The 18,300-nt window shown below is 38.9% G+C and overlaps 1 protein-coding gene and 1 long non-coding RNA gene across 2 annotated transcripts in view; one reads left to right on the top strand and one right to left on the bottom strand.

The window, feature by feature from the left end:
• Positions 1-6,027, top strand: part of LOC126293496 (ras suppressor protein 1) — a 64,810-nt gene extending 58,783 nt beyond the window's left edge. The window contains exon 8 of the mRNA XM_049986747.1: positions 2,098-6,027. Coding sequence (XP_049842704.1) covers positions 2,098-2,188 — 91 coding nt within the window. The 3' untranslated portion in view covers positions 2,189-6,027. The remainder of the gene's footprint in view (positions 1-2,097) is intronic.
• Positions 6,028-7,310: 1,283 nt separating this feature from the next.
• On the bottom strand, positions 7,311-18,075 carry LOC126293497 (uncharacterized). Its single transcript, XR_007552296.1, has 2 exons — positions 18,000-18,075; positions 7,311-8,105 (listed from the first exon to the last, which is right to left on the bottom strand). It is a non-coding gene; the product is annotated as an uncharacterized LOC126293497 (long non-coding RNA).
• Positions 18,076-18,300: the final 225 nt, after the last annotated feature.

The raw sequence follows: 18,300 nt of genomic DNA, 5'->3' as shown, positions 1-18,300 counted from the left end.
CTTCCCCCCCCCCCCCCCCCCCCCCCCCCGCCCCCCACCCCATCTCCCTCTCCCTCTCCCTCATCAAGCAGAGGTATCCAACTCATGGCCCATGGGCAGCTTGTGGCCCAACTCAAGTATTACTGCATCACAAGAAGAGAGCATCTGTCACACAATCAGAAAAAATCCATAAAATTCCATTTTTGTAAGGTTATGATAGTCATGTATTTTCAGTTTCAAACTACTGTACCTACCTCCAACTGACCATTCCCCCACCTCCTTTTTTTCTACTCAGTGGTTATTGTTATAAGTATATTTTGTGTGGCCCAAAAATACTAATGTGTGGACAAGATAAGGTAAAAGGTTAGATGCCCCTGCTGTAGAAGCATAAAGTAATAAATTCCATGACAAATCTACATATTCTAAACTTTCTTCATTGCTGCTAAGAATGTCACATTGAGCTGTGTGCCTTTGATATCTACATTTTCACGGAGCCCTAGAGAAAATGCAGTGAAGTCTTTACAATGATTGTGCAAGCTTGTGAACATCATCTGTTGTAACTTGTGTGTGACATATGATTGCCGTGCTTGATAATGGCACTGTGAAAATGTGTTTAGCCTGAAGCTGACTTAAATGATCAGTTGCAGCTATCAAGTATTCTTTTATTAGATTACCATCCATGAAATGGTGCAAAGACAGTGCAGTTTTGTATCTGATCCAAACAGAGCATTCACTTGATTTTTCTTCATCTATTTCCTCCTCTTGAGAGAGTTTCTTTTTAAGTTTTAACATCTCCTGTACACACTGACAGCTTTCACATCTTCTTTTTCTGTATTCTTTGACATGAAAAGACATGTCGTACCTTTGTAAATTGAACCTCATGCAAGTATTTAGTGCCTTATGATATTCTAAACATTTTGCAAGCTCATTGTACTTCACACAGCAGATTGAAATGCAAAGAATTGTCAGTGGTACACAATGCCAACGTGCTATTGCTTGTATTAGGTGGTACTGCTGTCAGAACTGACTCTCCCGTATTTGAGTTGGCACTTCTCATGTATTAACACAACTACACGTTGTACGTGCATTTTCCTCATGCCGTAGCTGCTGTGCTCGTGAGTAAGAGAATCTACAGGTACAAGTGTTCACACTCAAAATCAGCGAGTTCTTGAGCCATGCAGCAGTCCTTTCCCCCCAAATGTAGATGAGTCAACAAGTATTTTTGCATTTAGAGGAGAAAATTGGTATTGCAATATAGCGAAAAGATCTTACTACAAAGGAAAAAGACTGAGTTTAATGATTGCCACCTGCAATTTGCATGTCATATCCATGACACACTAAATACAAAAAGAGCTGCCCTTCTTTGAACTTTTTTGATGTCCTCCATCAATCCTATCTCGGAGGGTCCCATACTGTGCAGCAATAATGCAGAAGAGGATGGACGAGCAAAGTCTAGGCAGTCAATTTAGCAGATCTGTTGCACCTTTTAAGTGATCATATGTGCTTGTTTTGGATTCTGATATTATATGCGTTTTGAGGTAAACAAATAAAATATCAAATCTCTGGGACTAACGGCAAGGCAAACTTTCTAGAAAGAGCTAAAGAAAGTAAATCTGCAGCATAGAAATGAATTAAAAGTCGAAAATTATGTTTGTGATAAAAGAAAGATAAAGTCTGGATCTAAGTATGAACTGAAATGGGCAAAACAGTAGTTATTTATTTAAAGTGTATGCGAAAGATAAGCAGTGGTGGGATTGAGGTAGTAATTACTCTTGGTATTGGTAATTTCAGTGTGGCTTCCCATCTGTCACATTACAGTCTGACCTTCCGCTTTAACCTTCCCCAAGGAAGAATTATTACTTCCAAATGGTAGAAAACATACTTTCTACACATCTATTGACAGTACTTAACGTGTCAGATATCTGTTCTGTTTATTGCATGAAACTTACATAGCCAAGGAATTCTTCTCGAGACATCTGCCGAGTAAACTGATCAATTTGTAGTGACCGTGCTTGTCAGCAGAACTAAACGTTTTGTCTCCTTAAGACAAGTAATTTACTGGTTGTAAGGACTGGATTCTCTTTCAATATATTAAACACTTTTTGTGTTTGTTTGCAGTGTTTACAATCGACACATGCAGACGGAGACTCCACCACCACCACGGACAAACGACAAGAGGATGAAAATCTCAAGACGCCAACAGAGTTAATCTCAGAAACTATTTTGGAAATTAGCTACTGAAATATGTAGCCAGTGTCACAAATGATGGACTAATGCTGTGTTTGTAGATTAATGGAGTTACAGTCATTTAAGGATTTCCCAAGTTGCTTCTGCAAAACTTTACGTGTTTTTAACAGTGAGTGCTAACCAGAATATAAATAAAATACTGCAATATTAGAACAACACCTCTGTATGAAAAGTCTAGAACTTAAAAGCACTCTATTGTTGAAAAATTGAACAGGTAATGAAAAATTTACAGATGTAGATCAAACATTATTTTTTGACATAGTTGCCTTGATTGTTAACTTTCTGAAACTTTAGACAAAAAGGTCTCCTTTGGACTCTTTGGCTCATAGTTTGTGGCACACTGGGCCTTGTCACTGATAGAAAAATATTTTCAGTCCATAAACAACTTCATAGAGGTGCCAGATCAGGGCTGTGGCTGTGATGGTTGATGATGCCCCAATCAAATGAACCCAAAGATTACTCTGCGACACTGGCTGTGTGGGGATGTGGATTGTCCTGCAACAAGCACACTCTCTTTGTTAACACTCCCCTTCTTTTGCTCTGTATCAGCTTCCTTCATTTTTAAGGATTTTTCAGTATCACACAGCATTAATTGTTTTTCCTGGTGTAAAAATTTGAGGAGGAGAATCTATTTATGGTCCCACAAGACAGAGGCCATGTTTTTTTCTCTTTTTGGCTGCAACAACAGTTTTGAATTTTTTTTCTGTTTGTGAGGAGGGAAGTCATTACTGCATGAAAGTGCTTGACAGATTCCCGTGAAGATTGTGTTGATCTAGGAGCTTTCTTCCCCCCCCCCCCCCCCCCCCCTCCCCCCCCCCCTGCCTCCTCCATTAACCACCTTGCAAACAAAGTGATTCAATAATTATTGTATGCAGAAAAGACCTGGATATTTCAGTAAAGATTGCATTCATATTGTCCAAAGTCAATTGATGGTCACCATCAGTCATTTCTTGGAGACTGTTCACCCTCTCACCAGTAAAATTGAGGACCACAAACACATTGTAAACTTTTGGTCTCCACCTTCAAACTTATGACACCACTTGCATACGTTATAACAATGAAAACTCATCCACATTAGTATGATGTGCCTCACTATCCTTATAAACTATTTCCATTTCATAAAAATCTAGAACATCGCATTTTCCTCAGAAAGGAGAAACCATATTACACTCCTCCCCTCAAAGCTTGCAGCTGGCACTACACAACGTATTTTCAACTTACTGTGAGAAACAAGTGTCTGTTCTATTGCCAAGACTGAGTCCTTGAATGCAGTGCTGCCACCTTTGTCAGAAAAAAATCCCTTTGAATGCCACAGGCTCAGTGGTCTAACTTTCTGGATTTGCCTTGTATTACTTGTCTATGTATCAGCACTGAGATTGAAGGATTTATTGTATCTCAGAGACAGCAGCTAGCCCTTTGCAGCATCTTGAAGCTCTCCATCAAAGTCAAAACACTGAGACCCAAGCTGAACTGTGAGAAACATGTACAAAGTTGTCTGCCATGGGAGGTGTTGTGAAACACCAGTTTTCACAAGTTTCCTCTTCTTAGTTTATCAATTCATTGCATCGGGCTGCCTATTCTGTCATTGTCATAAGAATTTGTCCTCCACTCTTTATGGGCAACTCCACTGACCCCACAGTGCCTTTGTTCATAAGGTTGGTCCATATATAGCTCAAAGTTCATGATGAACATCCATGGCTTCTTAAATTCTAAAACTGTTTTCAGAACAGGTTTCACAATTGGTGGGATTTTTTATTACAACGTTCATTTTGAACAGACAGTGTAGGCAATCGAGGAGCAGTATGGCTGTCTCACTGTTGCAGCTCTACTGTGCGAGTCAGCGTAGCAACACTACTTTCCTTCCTACGTGAAACCTGAGGTTACTTTCCATTCAGTCTTCAGAGTTAACCCACAATAAAATATAGATACAGTGAATACCATTTTCCCCCTTCAGTTATTCCACAACAGTGTGGCAGTGTTTGGCCAAACTATTTGAAGTCAGATTTGATTCATCTGTTAGATGTCCCTCACATATGCAAGACCTTTGATCCAGTGATTTCACTTTGCGGGGAGGTTGACATAATTTTTGTGGAAAAGTCTCAGTGCCTATAAAGGTTGCCTTAATACTGCTGTGATGCATGGTGTGTTACTGAGTTGAGTTTTTGTAATTCTGCTTGTAAGCTTTGTGAGATAATTCATTCATCTGTACATGCCTAAACTACTTCAGCAAATAGTGCTGAGTATTTTTTTTTTTAATATTTGGAAACTGTCAGCCACTTACATGTCTTTTCAGCCTCTTTTTTCTGCAGATGCAGGTATAGAAGTTGTGTAGGTTGATTACCATCTTTTGCAACTGTAATGAGAGCCTCATTAAGACCAAACACTTTTTGCTTTACTACAAAGTATCTTAAGTGATCAGCTTTTTTGTTGTTTCGCTTCATTCTTCCATCTCTCTCTCTCCCTCTCTCTCTCTCTCTCTCTCTCTCTCTCTCTCTCTCTCTCTCTCAATCTGTGTGTGTGTGTGTGTGTGTTAGTGTTAGATTTTAGCACACATCACTTCTTTTACTGCACAAAGTATATTCACATTTCTGTATTGTGAACACTGCTGGCAAGAAAACCACTACACAACTGTGAAGGGAGTCAGCCAGTGCTGGCTGTGGGGCTGATGGCGAATGCTGAGGGTGAGCCTGTTCTCTGTAGTGGCTGGCAAACTTCACACACACACACACACACACACACACACACACACACACACACACACACACACACACACACACAGTGTACTGTATAAATGTTTTCCTGCCCTGCTGTAGAGATGTAACACACCACTACCAGCTCTGCTCCACCTTACAAGCAAAAGTTCCAGAATGAATGAGATCACAACCCTTCCATCATGTGACCCCAATCTCTGAACTGTAAAAACTTATGCCTGCTTAATTTTGGAGATGTGACAGCACTACCTGCTCTGCCACACCTTATGATCAACAATACCATAACGAGTGAGGTCGCAGCCCTGCCATCGCGTGACTCCACTCTCTGAATGCTGCAGAGTAGGCTGAACGTTATTTGCGTGGATTTTTTCTGAGTAATGAGCCAACTCAGCACTTCCTGGAGAATGTAATATTCAAATTTGTGCTATATCACGAAATGGCAACCCCATAACTTCCACATGACACCTGTTGTGTAAAATTTACGGGCAGGCCAACCTTAGCACTCGCTATCATTGCCACGGCAACCGCTGCTGGACTCCCATCGTATCTGGGCTGTGGTTTTTTTGCCGGAGAGGTTCACAATGCAGAAACGTGAATATACAGTGTGAGTCAAACTAATGTGAATACTATTTGAGAGAAACCATTTACTCAGAGATTTCATTATACAGGGCCTCAGCCTGACCACAAGAACGGTTAATGCACTCAAACCGACGTTCAGCTTTGTAATTTAGTGTCAGAACATGTATTTCTGTGAAAGTGTTGGATATCACACCTTTTATTCTGTCCTTCAGTTCTTCGATGTCTCTCACTTTTGTACTATACACGCACTCCTTTAGCTGTCGCCATAACAAGAAATGCGGGATGTGATATCCGGGTATTGGGGAGGGCGTAACAACAGTCTGTCGTGACCAATCCAACAGTATGGGAACGTATGATCAAGATAAAGAACAGAATGAGCAAAATGTGGTGGTGCACTATCGGTCGGATATACGCTTCTCATCTTAGTTGTAGGCAGTGCATTATCAATGGCAAACTCTTTCAGCATTTGCAGTTAGTCATGTGCATTCACCATTATGGCTGTAAAGAAAAATGGGCCAAGTACACCAGTAGCGTCCACTGCACACCACACGTTTACCTTGAGGGAAGCACGTCCGTGCTCATGGTACGTGGGTTTTCAGTATCCCAGAAAATTGTGTTATGACAATTAACGTGAGCACGGGTATGAAAGGAAGCTTCGTCGCTGAAAATCATTTGCCAAACAATGTCCAGTTTCATCTGTGACATTTCTACAAGAATCTCGTAGCATTCTACTCATACCTGTTTCTGCCAAGCAGTCAAACCTTGAACAATTTGCAGGTGATATGGTCTCACGCCCAGATCATTGCACAGAATTTGGTTCACTGTCCTCTGTGGAATCCTTGTCTGCAGACAGCAACGCCTCATGGATTTTGATGGACTCTGTACTGTGGCCTACTGCACTACAATAATGTTTTTGTCTGTTCTAGGTTGCTCCCCATTTCTGTGATAATTGCTTCAAATTTCTGGTAAATGTCATAAATTGTTAAATGAGTTGGTGGCCGTCTATGTGTAAATTGTTCGCAAAGCTTCGATGCACTTCTGTCACTGTACAAAACTCCCATTAAGCTCGTAACTGCTCTCCTCTGCTCCATTGGGAATCTTATCACTCATCGGTACTAACAATGTGGAATAGAAAAGAAACAAAATTAACATTGTTCACATAATTTTGACTCGCCCTGTATATAATGCTGTGAAAGGGCATGTGCTAAAATCCAACTCATGCCTGTGGAAGAACAGGAAGAATGAAGTAAAATAACAAAAAAACATGACCACTGAAGATGCTTGAGAATAAAGCGTCATGCGTTTGGTCTTAATAAGACATTCATTACAGTCACAAAAGACAGTAATTAAAGAATGAACTGTACCAGGCATTACATGTAATTATTTAAAGAAATAGCTCTTATCTATGTGAAATATTTTATTTTTTGAGCTTTAAATTCTTATCTTCTCCTCTTAGAATGAATGATATAGCTGGATAGAATAATTTATGGGTGCTTATAGTGTGTGTGTGTGTGTGTGTGTGTGTGTGTGTTTGAGAGTGCATGGAAGGGGGAAATGAGATAGAGATTTCATGTGTATTGTGAAAGCTTTTAGTCCAATCATTTTTCCTCAAATGATGTATCCTAATTCCTATGAATAGTGTCAACATTTATATAAATGTGTATGTGCTCATTTTCTTTATCTGCTACTAATGAATCTCTGTGCCTTAATTGTGAGCTCTGTCAAGAGTAGCCTATTATGTCAGTTGACAGTATTTTTTTAACAATTTCTGTCTTGAAGAACAGACTGCAGTGAGGGAACGCTTCCTAGAGGCATTAACAAATTTATTCTAAGATCACTGCCATTGTATAAATGTTTAACATATTTTTATAATCAGTATTTAAATAACTATTGTTAACAAATGTTGATATGTCTTATGTGTAACATTTCATGTACTTTTATGTATAACATAAGCTGTAAAACATTAAATTGAGAAAAATATAGGCTTACAATATTACAAAATAAATGACAAGATGTTGACATGTTACAAAATGTGAAAAAATGGTTACCTACTGATACATATGTTCCACATTTTTTGTATGCATTGCAGATGTTTTGCTTGTTAAGTATGCACAATGTGTCTGCACCGATATACCCCATTTTCAGTTTGCTTCCAACACACAAATAAATGAAATAAATTTATTTACTTCTCAAAAATAAGTTGTATGTCAAATTAAGTTTTTAAAAAAATACATGTCAAACTAAAACACATGTGAAATTCTTGCATATAATATCAAATGAACACTCTTTCACATGAGACCCTGCAGTGATGCAAGGAATGTCTAGTCTGTATTCAGTTTCCATCCAGGCTTGCTGCACCATGTCTGGAGGAATGTTTACCGATAATTTCCACAATTTCAGTAATGCATAGACCCAGAGAAAAAGATTCAGTTGTGTGTTGTCAGGAGAACGTGGAGGCAAATTCATGGGTCCATCACGCCCAATCCAGCATCTCGGAAGTGTTCAATTCAAAGTTTTCCAAACATCCAAGGACCAGTGAGGTAGAGCACCATCTTTTTGAAACCACAGCTTTGGATCCAGATCTTCAACCTGGGAAAAAGCAAAAATTTCCATCATTTCTAGGTGGGTTGTTCCTGTGACAATATTCTTAACAAAGAAGAATAGTTCAATTATCATGTCACACATGAAACCACACCAAAATGTTGATTTGGTTTTTGGGCTATATTGCACATTCTCCCTGATACTGTGTGGAGTTTGTGATCCTCAAATGAACATAATGTTTTTATTCACAGGTCCTGAGACATGGGTTGTGGCCTCAACAAAAAACATTACGCTTGACGGTAAGAAAGGATTTTGTCAATTCAGTTAAACATTTCAGATCCAAATCCATATCGGTGTTGTTTGTCACTGGGCTTTATGGTCTGCTGAATCTGCATGTAACTGAAATACAGATGCAACAATTTTTTTGAGGACCTTATGAAAAACCTGAAGATTGTATGAAGCCTGACAAATTTATTTGTAAGAACTTGGTTGGAACACTTGGTGGACATTCTCAACTTCCGGCACACTCTGGCTCCCTACGTGCCACCTCAGAACGCTGCCAGTGTCCATGCTTTTATACCCTAGGTGTCTGGTGCTACTTTCTTGTAAACAGAATGAAACAGTTTCTGCACTGTAACAATGGGTTCAAATGCATTGTGTGTCAAAACATAGTTTGTGCCTTCTCCTGGACCTACTCTATTTTTGCTTTGGTGGATAACAGTCAAACACTGGAAATGTAGCAGACATTAACAAAAATTAGGCAGCAATTTTAGGTCCTTCTGCACCCAACAGACAAGTCAGACATGAAACAAAGAAAGTTTTACTGTTTTTAAACCATCTCAAAAATGGGTAATTTCAGTGTGGCACTCTGTATTTCTTTTGGAGCACTGGGCTCTTTGTATGATCTTCCAGTACCACAAAGCAGCATTGTGAGAAAGAGAGAAAATTATAAATTCACATTTTTATAACACCTAGAATGATCCAATTCGCGCTCCAAACATGGGCGACATGGACATGTGTACTCAACTCTTTCCGGACCCACTTGTTGTTGTTGTTGTTGTCTTCAGTCCAAAGACAGGTTTATGCAGCTCTCCATGGCACTCTATCCTCATCTCCGAGTAACTACTGCAACCTACATCCCTCTGAATCTGCTTACTGTATTCATCTGTTGGTCTCCCTCTAGGATTTGTACCCCCTCTCCCTCTCTCCCACACTTCCCCCCAGTACAAAATTGCTGATCCATTGATGCCTGTTTGGAACTGCATGACCGTTATGGTCGCAGGTTCGAATCCTGCCACGGGCATGGATGTGTGTGATGTCCTTAGGTTAGTTAAGTTTAAGTAGTTCTAAAGTTCTAGGGGACCGATAACCTCAGATGTTAAGTCCCATAGTGCTCAGAGCCTTTTGAACCATTTAAACCTTGATGCCTCAGAATGTCATTTTGACCCCATGACTTCTCACAGAAGATAGGATAAAGAAAGGCAAACTGATGTTTATAGAGTTTGTAGGCTTAGGGAAATCTTTTGACAATGCTCTCTTTAAAATTCTAATGGTGGCAGGGCTAAAACACAGGAAGCGAAAGGCTATTTGCACAAAACCAGATGGCAGTTCCCATTAGAACTACTGTTAGCCTTGGAAGAGCCATCCATGACAAAGCACTTCCATCTGGTGAGCAAGATGCACGAGACAGGCGAAATACTCTCAGACTTAAAGAAGAAAGTAATTCCAAATAAAACAGGTGCTGATAGGTGTGAAAATTATTGAACTATCAGTTTTTAAGCCGTGGCTGCAAAATACTGACTCAAATTCTTTCCAGAATAATGGGAAAATTGGTAGAAACTGACCTCGGGGAGATCAGTTTGGATTCCTGAGAAATGTAGGACCGTGCAACGAAATACTGACCCTACGACTTCTCATAGCAGATAGCTAAGGAAAGGGAAACCTATGTTTACAGCATTTGTGGAGCCTAGAGAAAGCTTATGACAGTGTTGACTGGAATACTCTCTTTCAAATTCTAAGGGTGGCAGGCGTAAAATACAGGGAGCGAAAGGCTGTTTACAAGTTGTACAGAAACCAGACAGCAGTTTTAAGAGTGGGGGGGCATGAAAGGGAAGCAGTGGTTGAGTAGGGAGGGAGATGTTGTTGTAACCTATCCCTCGTTATTCAGTCTGTATATTGTCCAAAAAGACCAGGGAGTGAAAGAAAAGGTTTGCCATTGTAATTCTGTCAGGGACAGCAAAGGACATGGAAGAGCAGTTGAGCAGAATGGACAGGACAGTGTCTTGAAAGGAGGACATAAGATGAACGTCAACAACAGCAAAATAGGGATAATTGAATGTAGTAAAATTAAATCAGATGATGCTGAGGGAACTAGATTAGGAAATGAGACAATTAAAGTTGTAAATGAGTTTTGCTATTTGGGCAGCAAAATAACTTATGATGGTTGAAGTAGAGAGGACATAAAATGTAGACTGGCAATGGCAAGGAAAGCGTTTCTGAAGAGGAGAAATTTGTTAACATTGAGTGTAGATTTAAGTGTCAGGAAGTCGTTTCTGAAAGTATTTGTATGGACTGTAGCCATGTATGGAAGGGAAACATGGACGATAACTAGTGTGGACAAGAGGAGAATAGAAGCTTTCGAGCTGTGGTGCTACACAATAAGGCTGAAGATTAGATGGGTAGATCACATAACTAATGAGGAGATGCTCAACAATAAAAAAAAATGCTCCTCCATATAAAGTGATGAATGGTCAGTTCACAATTGTTGATGCTTATGGAGGGCCTCATTATTGGATTGTTGCTCGGATTAGCTAATTTAGTAGTTTAGATGCTGTAGTTTACAATCTTATAGTTACAGAATTTTAATTGTAGTGTATGTAGGACAATAGCAGCATCATAGTACGTGCGTTTAAGAGATAACAAGTTTTGTAGTGAGAAAATATGTTGCAACAGCATCTCCCACTGAAGTTTAGTTTCAATATTTAATTTTACAAAAATATCAGTTAGATTTGTGCAATTACTGGTTTTTGGTAACTTTGGTATTAGTCAGTTAGTCGAATATGATCTAACTGATAAATTATCAATTAGCTTGAGTCTATAACGGCTGTGAACCAATGTAACCTCTGTTTCTGTGCCAGTAAACACTTGCACACATTGTAAAATCATCACCAGTTGGCCCTTAAAATTGATAATTTGCTCTTAGAAATTGTGTGAACATATTCTTTCGCAAATAATTCTAATTCTCTTTCACATATAAAGTTGTCCTTCAAGAATAATTTTCATTATCTGTCATAAGTAAATTTCAGTGCATAAAGTATTTAAGCTTAAAAGGAATAGTATACTTAAAGTATCCAGAGCAATTCTCACTAAATAATTATAATCTTATTAGAATTATATTTAACAGAATTTAGAATTTAATAGAATTTAGAATTATATTTAATAATATAATTAATATTATTACTGTTTTATTATAATCAAAAAATCAGTTTTTTAAATCCATTAAGTGTTATACTTTCAAATAAAGTTTTTTAACCCAATACCTTGACTGCCACAATGCACAAAAGTGCAAACTGTTACAGAATTGTCAGGAAAAGCACTCATGTGAGGAATGGCCTCCATGAGGAATGTAAGTGGTCACTTTTGGAGATGAACCGATGTCACTACCACTACATGATACTTGAAAAAGAACCGCTTATCTTGAAACTTTGAGCCGATTTCACAGTGGTGTAAGAAGAGATAGCAGTTTTGAGTCATGCAGGCTACAGTAGTAATGCCGTGTCAAGACCAGAAGAGTGGATAACAGTCAAGCCTTCAAAATTGGTGAAAAACATCCAGCACACATTGCACATCTAATTGCTTCAGTGCAGCTGTTTCCAACAGCTTCAATGCTTTGGAGACTAAACACAATAGCTTTCAGATATCACAAGAAGTTCTTAAGCCGTCTGCTGATACTACAGGTTATAAAATGTGCAACAAGTGTGGGGAGAAAAGTTTTAAAAAGACCTAGAAGGTTTTGTTGCTGGGAATTATTCTACGTGTACATCCCATATTCTGCATACCACTATGAAGTGCATGGCAGATGGTACACCCTGTTGTAACATTTATTAGGGTTTCTTCCCGTTCCATTCACATATGGAATGTGTGAAGAATGATTGTTTACATGCGTCTGTGCGTGCGGTAGTTATTCTGATCTTGTCATCATGATCCTTATGTGAATGATACGTAGCTGGCTGTAGTATATTCCTACAGTCATAATTTAAAGCCAGTTCTTGAAACTTTATTAGTAGTTTTCTTGGGATAGTGTACGTATATCTTCAGTTCTTTCAGTATCCCCGTGACACCATGCTGCCCTTCTCTGCATACGTTCAATATCCCCTGTTCATCATGTTTGGTACAGGTCCCACACATATGAGTAATATTCCAGAATGGGTTGCACAAATATTTTGTAAGCTATCTCCTTTCTACACTGGTTGCTTTCAACAGTATTCTACCAAAAAAACAAAGTCCACCACCTGCTATACCAACGAGTGAGCAAATGTGATCTTTCCATTTCATATCCCTACAAAGTGTTACACACAGGTATTTGTAGGAGTTGGCCAATTTCAGCTGTGACTCATTGATATTATAGTCATAGGATACTAAGTTTTAGTTTTGTTTTGTAAAGTGCACAGGTTTACTTTCCTGAACATTTAATGCAAATTGCCAATCTTTGCACCACTTATCAAGATCTGACAGAATATTTATGCAGTTACTTTCAGACATTTCTTCACTATAGGTAACAGTTTCATCTGCAGAAAGCTTGAGTTTACTATTACTATTCTCTGCAAAGTCATTAATGTGGAAGATGAACCCCAAGGGTCACAACACACTTCCCTGTGCCACTCTTGAAATTACTTCTATACCTGTCAATGGATAACATGCTGCATCACCACTACCAAAAAACTCTCACTCCAGTCACGAATTTTGCTTGACACATCATACAGTCATAGTTTAGACTGCAAGAGTAGGTATGGTACTGAGTCAAATGCTTTCTACTGGACTGCCTTTCATTATTTTATGTGATAAAAATGCGAGTTAGCTGCTGCATGCTGGTTGGAATGGAGGAGGTAATTCTGTTTGAGATACCTCATTATGTTTGAGCTCAGAATATGCTCTAAGATTCTACAACAAATATATGCATTGTGGGATCTTTACCACACAGGATTAACAGACTACTTGAAGAAAGTTCAAAGAAGAGCAGCATATTTTGTATTATCAAGAAATAGTGAAGAGAGTGTCACTGACATGGCACAGAATTTGGGTTGGATATCATTGAAACAAAGGTGTTTTTTCCCTCCAGAAGCAAAAATATTTTGTTGATGCCGACCTACGTAGGGAGAAATTATCATTGTAATGAAATAAGGGAAATCAGAGCTTGCACGGAAAGGTATTGGTGTTCTTTTTTCGGTGCATTATTTGAGACTAGAATAATAAGGAATTATTGTGAAGGTGATTCAATGAACCTTCTACCAGGCAGTTAATTGTGATTTGCAGAGTATCCGTGTAAGTGCAGACGCAGAGGAGGGATATGGGGCAGTAGTTTTGTGGATCATTTCTGCTATCCTCCTTGTAAACGGGTGTGACATGTGCTTCCTTCCAGCTACTGGGAATGGTCTTTTTTTAAGGGTCCTATGATAGATTGTAGTTAAAGCATGGGCTAACTCAGCTACAAATTCAGTATGGAATCTCGTAGGTTTTCCATCAGGCCTGGAGCTCTGTTCAGTTTACAAGAGTGGAATGTCACAACTGGTTCAAGAAGTCTTTGGGATATGATTAATATGTAATCAGTATTTTTAAGCTAAGTGCAGGGCTCAGTGATGCCAACTGTGATTTAGGCACTTCAGGGAAGGATCTTGGAATGGATCTTGTAAAAATAGCAGGGAATGAAGTTGAAAGTTTGAACCATAACCTTAGACAGTTTGCTGAGAAGGTTCCTCACACTAGTGCAAATATCATGTCAGTCTCTGAGCAATATGATAAGCCCAGGAAGAAGTTTTCTGTGGCACTTGTTAATGCATAGCTTGATCACTAGTGGGAGATGGATCAGCCCTCACACGACTGCAACATACTTGGCGCGGATGTGCATTCCCAGAAATTTCTTCCTCAAATTAAGGCCGATATTTGATATTAATAGACATCTCTTGGCCAGGAATGCCCTTTTTGCCATTGCTAGTCTGCTTTTGATGTCCTTCTTGCTCCATCCGTCATTGGTTATATTACTGCCAAGGTAGCAGAATTCCTTAACTTCATCTACTTTGCGACTAATTGCCAGAAGCATCCAGTCTGACAAGAGTAGTATCTATCCTATCCCCGTGATTTCCAATGTGTCCACTAAGCTTATTTTATGATACATTCATCTGTAAGGCAGAGCTACAGAATTAAAATAGTTACAGTTCAGTTAGCTACTAGAACAGTAGAGCACTACAACTTGGTCAAAGCCAAGGATATGCATTTAGTCCTCCATCAGGACATCAAAAGTCTCATTACTAAAGAAAACCTTATAAATAAAAAAAAGATGACCTTCTTACATCCATTAAAAAAAATTAAAAACTAGGTGGAATTTCAGCAGCCTTGTTGTGCATATCAGGACATAAAATTGAAATCACTGTAAGTGGATATGAAATATCACACTAACATAGAACCAGTAAAAAGAAAGGAGGAATGGCTATAGAAAAAAAAGTGGAGTTAAATCCCATGACATTCATGTTACTAAATATTGTGCTGAACCCTTTTTAATGCTGTGCCATAATAGCACATCAGGAACCACACAACTTAAAAGTACTGACAGTTTCCACACCACCAGCAAGAAATATCTCAATATTCATACAGCAATAAGAAACAGTTTTCATAAGGCACTGCAGACCTAACTGGAAAATTATTGTTTGTTGAGACTTTGGCATTGGTTTTCTGAGAGATGGTGCTGACTAAGGGCATGTCGACTTGTTGATGTGGAGCTTTGGATTATTTTCAACAGTAAAATCCCCTTTAATGATTGAAGTACATGGTGTAACAGCTACTGACAATTTGATTTTAGACCCAATGAACTGTAATTTTAGCTAAGGAAAGTTACTTAGAAATGTTCAGCATGTAATCATAAGTACAAATTTGTGACATGAATGTAAAATGAGACTCATCATTATGATTTATTTTGCAAAATGATCCATGGAGAATGAAACTAACTAACCAATAGTCAATGGTTTATCTTACCATGCTGGAAAAATGTTAATGAAATTTGCTGACCAGTTACAGTCCATCGCAGAATCTTAAAACGGGACTTAATCACAGTGTTTAGAGAAATTATGTGAAGAATGCTGAGGAGGAATTTGTAAAGCAGTCAGTGTTGATGGGAAATTTATTTCCTTGTTAAACATGTTCCTGCAGTACTTTGAGACTTTGTTTTGCTTAAAACAAATTGGGACAAATTTGAACAGAATCTGGGATAAGTGATGGCTAACTACTTGTGCTAGGAATTCAGAGAATGAGAAGTGGTCAATATCTGAAACTCTATGGCCAGTATTATATAGAACCATCCACTTTGTCATTAAAAATTCAAAACTTACGTACTATGGTAGAAAACTAAAAGTTGCCAAGTATTGGACTAAAATCTGATTGGAACATTATTAAAAATGAAGCAAAATATAGGGTCCTAAACAATATTGACTTATGTACTGTGGTCAAAAACTAAAAGTTGCCAAGAATTAGACTAAAATCTGATTGGAACATTATTAAAAATTAAGCAAAATATAGTGTCCTAAACAGTACGCTTGTTCGCACACTGCTTGAATACTGCTCAACAGTGTGGGATCCGTTCCAGATAGGGTTGATAGAACAGATAGAGAAGATCCAACGGAGAGCAGCGCGCTTCGTTACAGGATCATTTAGTAATCGCGAAAGCGTTACAGAGATGATAGATAAACTCCAGTGGAAGACTCTGCAGGAGAGACGCTCAGTAGCTCGGTACGGGCTTTTGTTAAAGTTTCGAGAACATACCTTCACCGAAGAGTCAAACAGTATATTGCTCCCCCCTACGTATATCTCACAAAGAGACCATGAGGATAAAATCAGAGAGATTAGAGCCCACACAGAAGCATACCGACAATCCTTCTTTCCACGAACAATACGAGATTGGAATAGAAGGGAGAACCGATAGAGGTACTCAGGGTACCCTCCGCCACACACCGTCAGGTGGCTTGCGGAGTATGGATGTAGATGTAGATGTAGATGTAGAAATTGACCCCAACAGAAAAACACAATCCCCAAGGAGATTACAGAATTAATCATGTCACTAAAAAGTAGTAATTCTGTTGGGTATGGTGGTGATTCTAACAGAGTACTAAAAGAATGAGCTGACTTTATACAAGTGTATTAGAAATGATCCACTTGTTTCCAAAGTATTACACTTACATATATGGTTAATGTATGAATAAAACTGTAAACTCACTCAGTATGGACTGTGACCACCAGCTGGCATTATGAATGGAGTGCCTTGACAAAATGGCAACAAAGTAAGAAAAGAGTTTTTGTGCTGGAATATGACACATGTTTGTCTGTTACACCATTGCAGCATGCATTCAGAAGGAATTATGGAAAAGAACTGCCATGTAAACAGAGCATTGTGGGTTGTTATTGAAAGTTTAGGAATACTTGTCTCTGTAAACAGAAATGTACCAGTCAACAGAATGTGCCAAGTACAATCATTAAAAGGGTGAGGGAAAGTTCAGAACAGAATAATCAGTGGTCCGCACATGTTACAAACTTAGAATACTGCAGCAAGCTGTATGAAAGATTTTATGAGTGGTTACATTTCAGACTGCACCATCTGCATCTCGTGCAACAGTTAAAACTTGAAGGTTATGGCCAGCGTCTTCAATTTTGTGTCAGAATGCAGGAAGCACTTATGGGTAAACATTTCACCTTCAAGCTGATATTCAGTGATGAAGCAACCTTCCATTTATCTGGAAAGGTTAATTACCATTGAAAATCATGAAATTGTGGGGCATGAATGTGGCTTGCTGGAGGTTAACATTTACTGTGCAATGTACAGACGAACCTGTATGAGCGTTTTTTCTTCCGTGAGAAGACTGTGATGGGTACCTCTAACCTCGATATGTCACAGTTGTGATTGTTTCCACAACTGACTGCTAATTCCGAGACTTTAATCTTCCAAGAGGACAGGGCACCCTCTCATTGGAGCAACAATGCTCTTCACTACCTAAACGACAAAAACTTCTTTATACCTGGATTGGGCATATCGGTGAGGATGACACGGCCCTGTTCTCTTGCCCTCCTTCCATGTCAAAACCATGCTAATAGTTTTATTTGAGTTCGAAGGATTAATTCATCATGAAGTTGTGCCGCAGGGACAAACTGTTAATCAACAAACTGTTGCAATTTGTGAACAACACAAAAATTCAACTGAAGGAAAAAAAACTATGTAGACTGCATTCTATGTGAGGCCATTAAGCAAATTGATCAATCGGTCCATGACTGTACTGCCACTCCATGGCATCCAAAGGGGCCCATTGGACTGCGTGAAATGGCAGGACATCCAAGGACTGTTTAATCAATAAATCTGTCAGGAGACACTGAAAAATCACATTAGACATATAGTTTTTCATAATATAGTCTTTTTCCTTAAACGTAATTTTAAACAAAAATTGTGTACACAGTAATGTGCTGTTTCATTTTCTTCCTTTCAGTGATTTTACCAGAATACAGGAAATATGTTTCAGCTTATGATTAAAATGCTACTAAGGAACGCAACTCGTTCAAAAATTTGTAATCCTTTGAGTTTGCGGATTACAACTACATGAAATACTTTCACTGGAGCTATGATGTGCACAGATCCTGCAGTTGGAGAAGTGTCTCTCATACCCTGTATACAAATCAACCCAACTGACTTACCTATTCATGTTAAGTGACTTCAGTACTCAATCAAGATTTCGTTAGCAATAACAATAAACAAGGCTCAAAGTCAGTGAGTGGGTGGAAGAGAAGATGGTCAGAGAGGCGAGGGAGGAAATGCAGCCAAAGAGGGGGAAGGAGAAGACTGGCACAGGGAGGCGGAGGCTGGGGGGGGGGGGGGGAGGAGGTGGAGGAGATGGACAGAGAGACAGAACAGAAGGAGCTCAGGACATGTACCCAATTTGCATACATACATACATCTTTAGCAATTTGTGACAGTAGGCTTTCCTGGCATGAACTA

Source organism: Schistocerca gregaria, chromosome 10, assembly GCF_023897955.1.
Source record: "Schistocerca gregaria isolate iqSchGreg1 chromosome 10, iqSchGreg1.2, whole genome shotgun sequence".
Taxonomy (NCBI): Eukaryota; Metazoa; Arthropoda; class Insecta; order Orthoptera; family Acrididae; genus Schistocerca; species Schistocerca gregaria.
The sequence above is the reverse complement of the archived record's forward strand: the minus strand, read 5'-3'. Positions and strand labels throughout refer to the sequence as shown.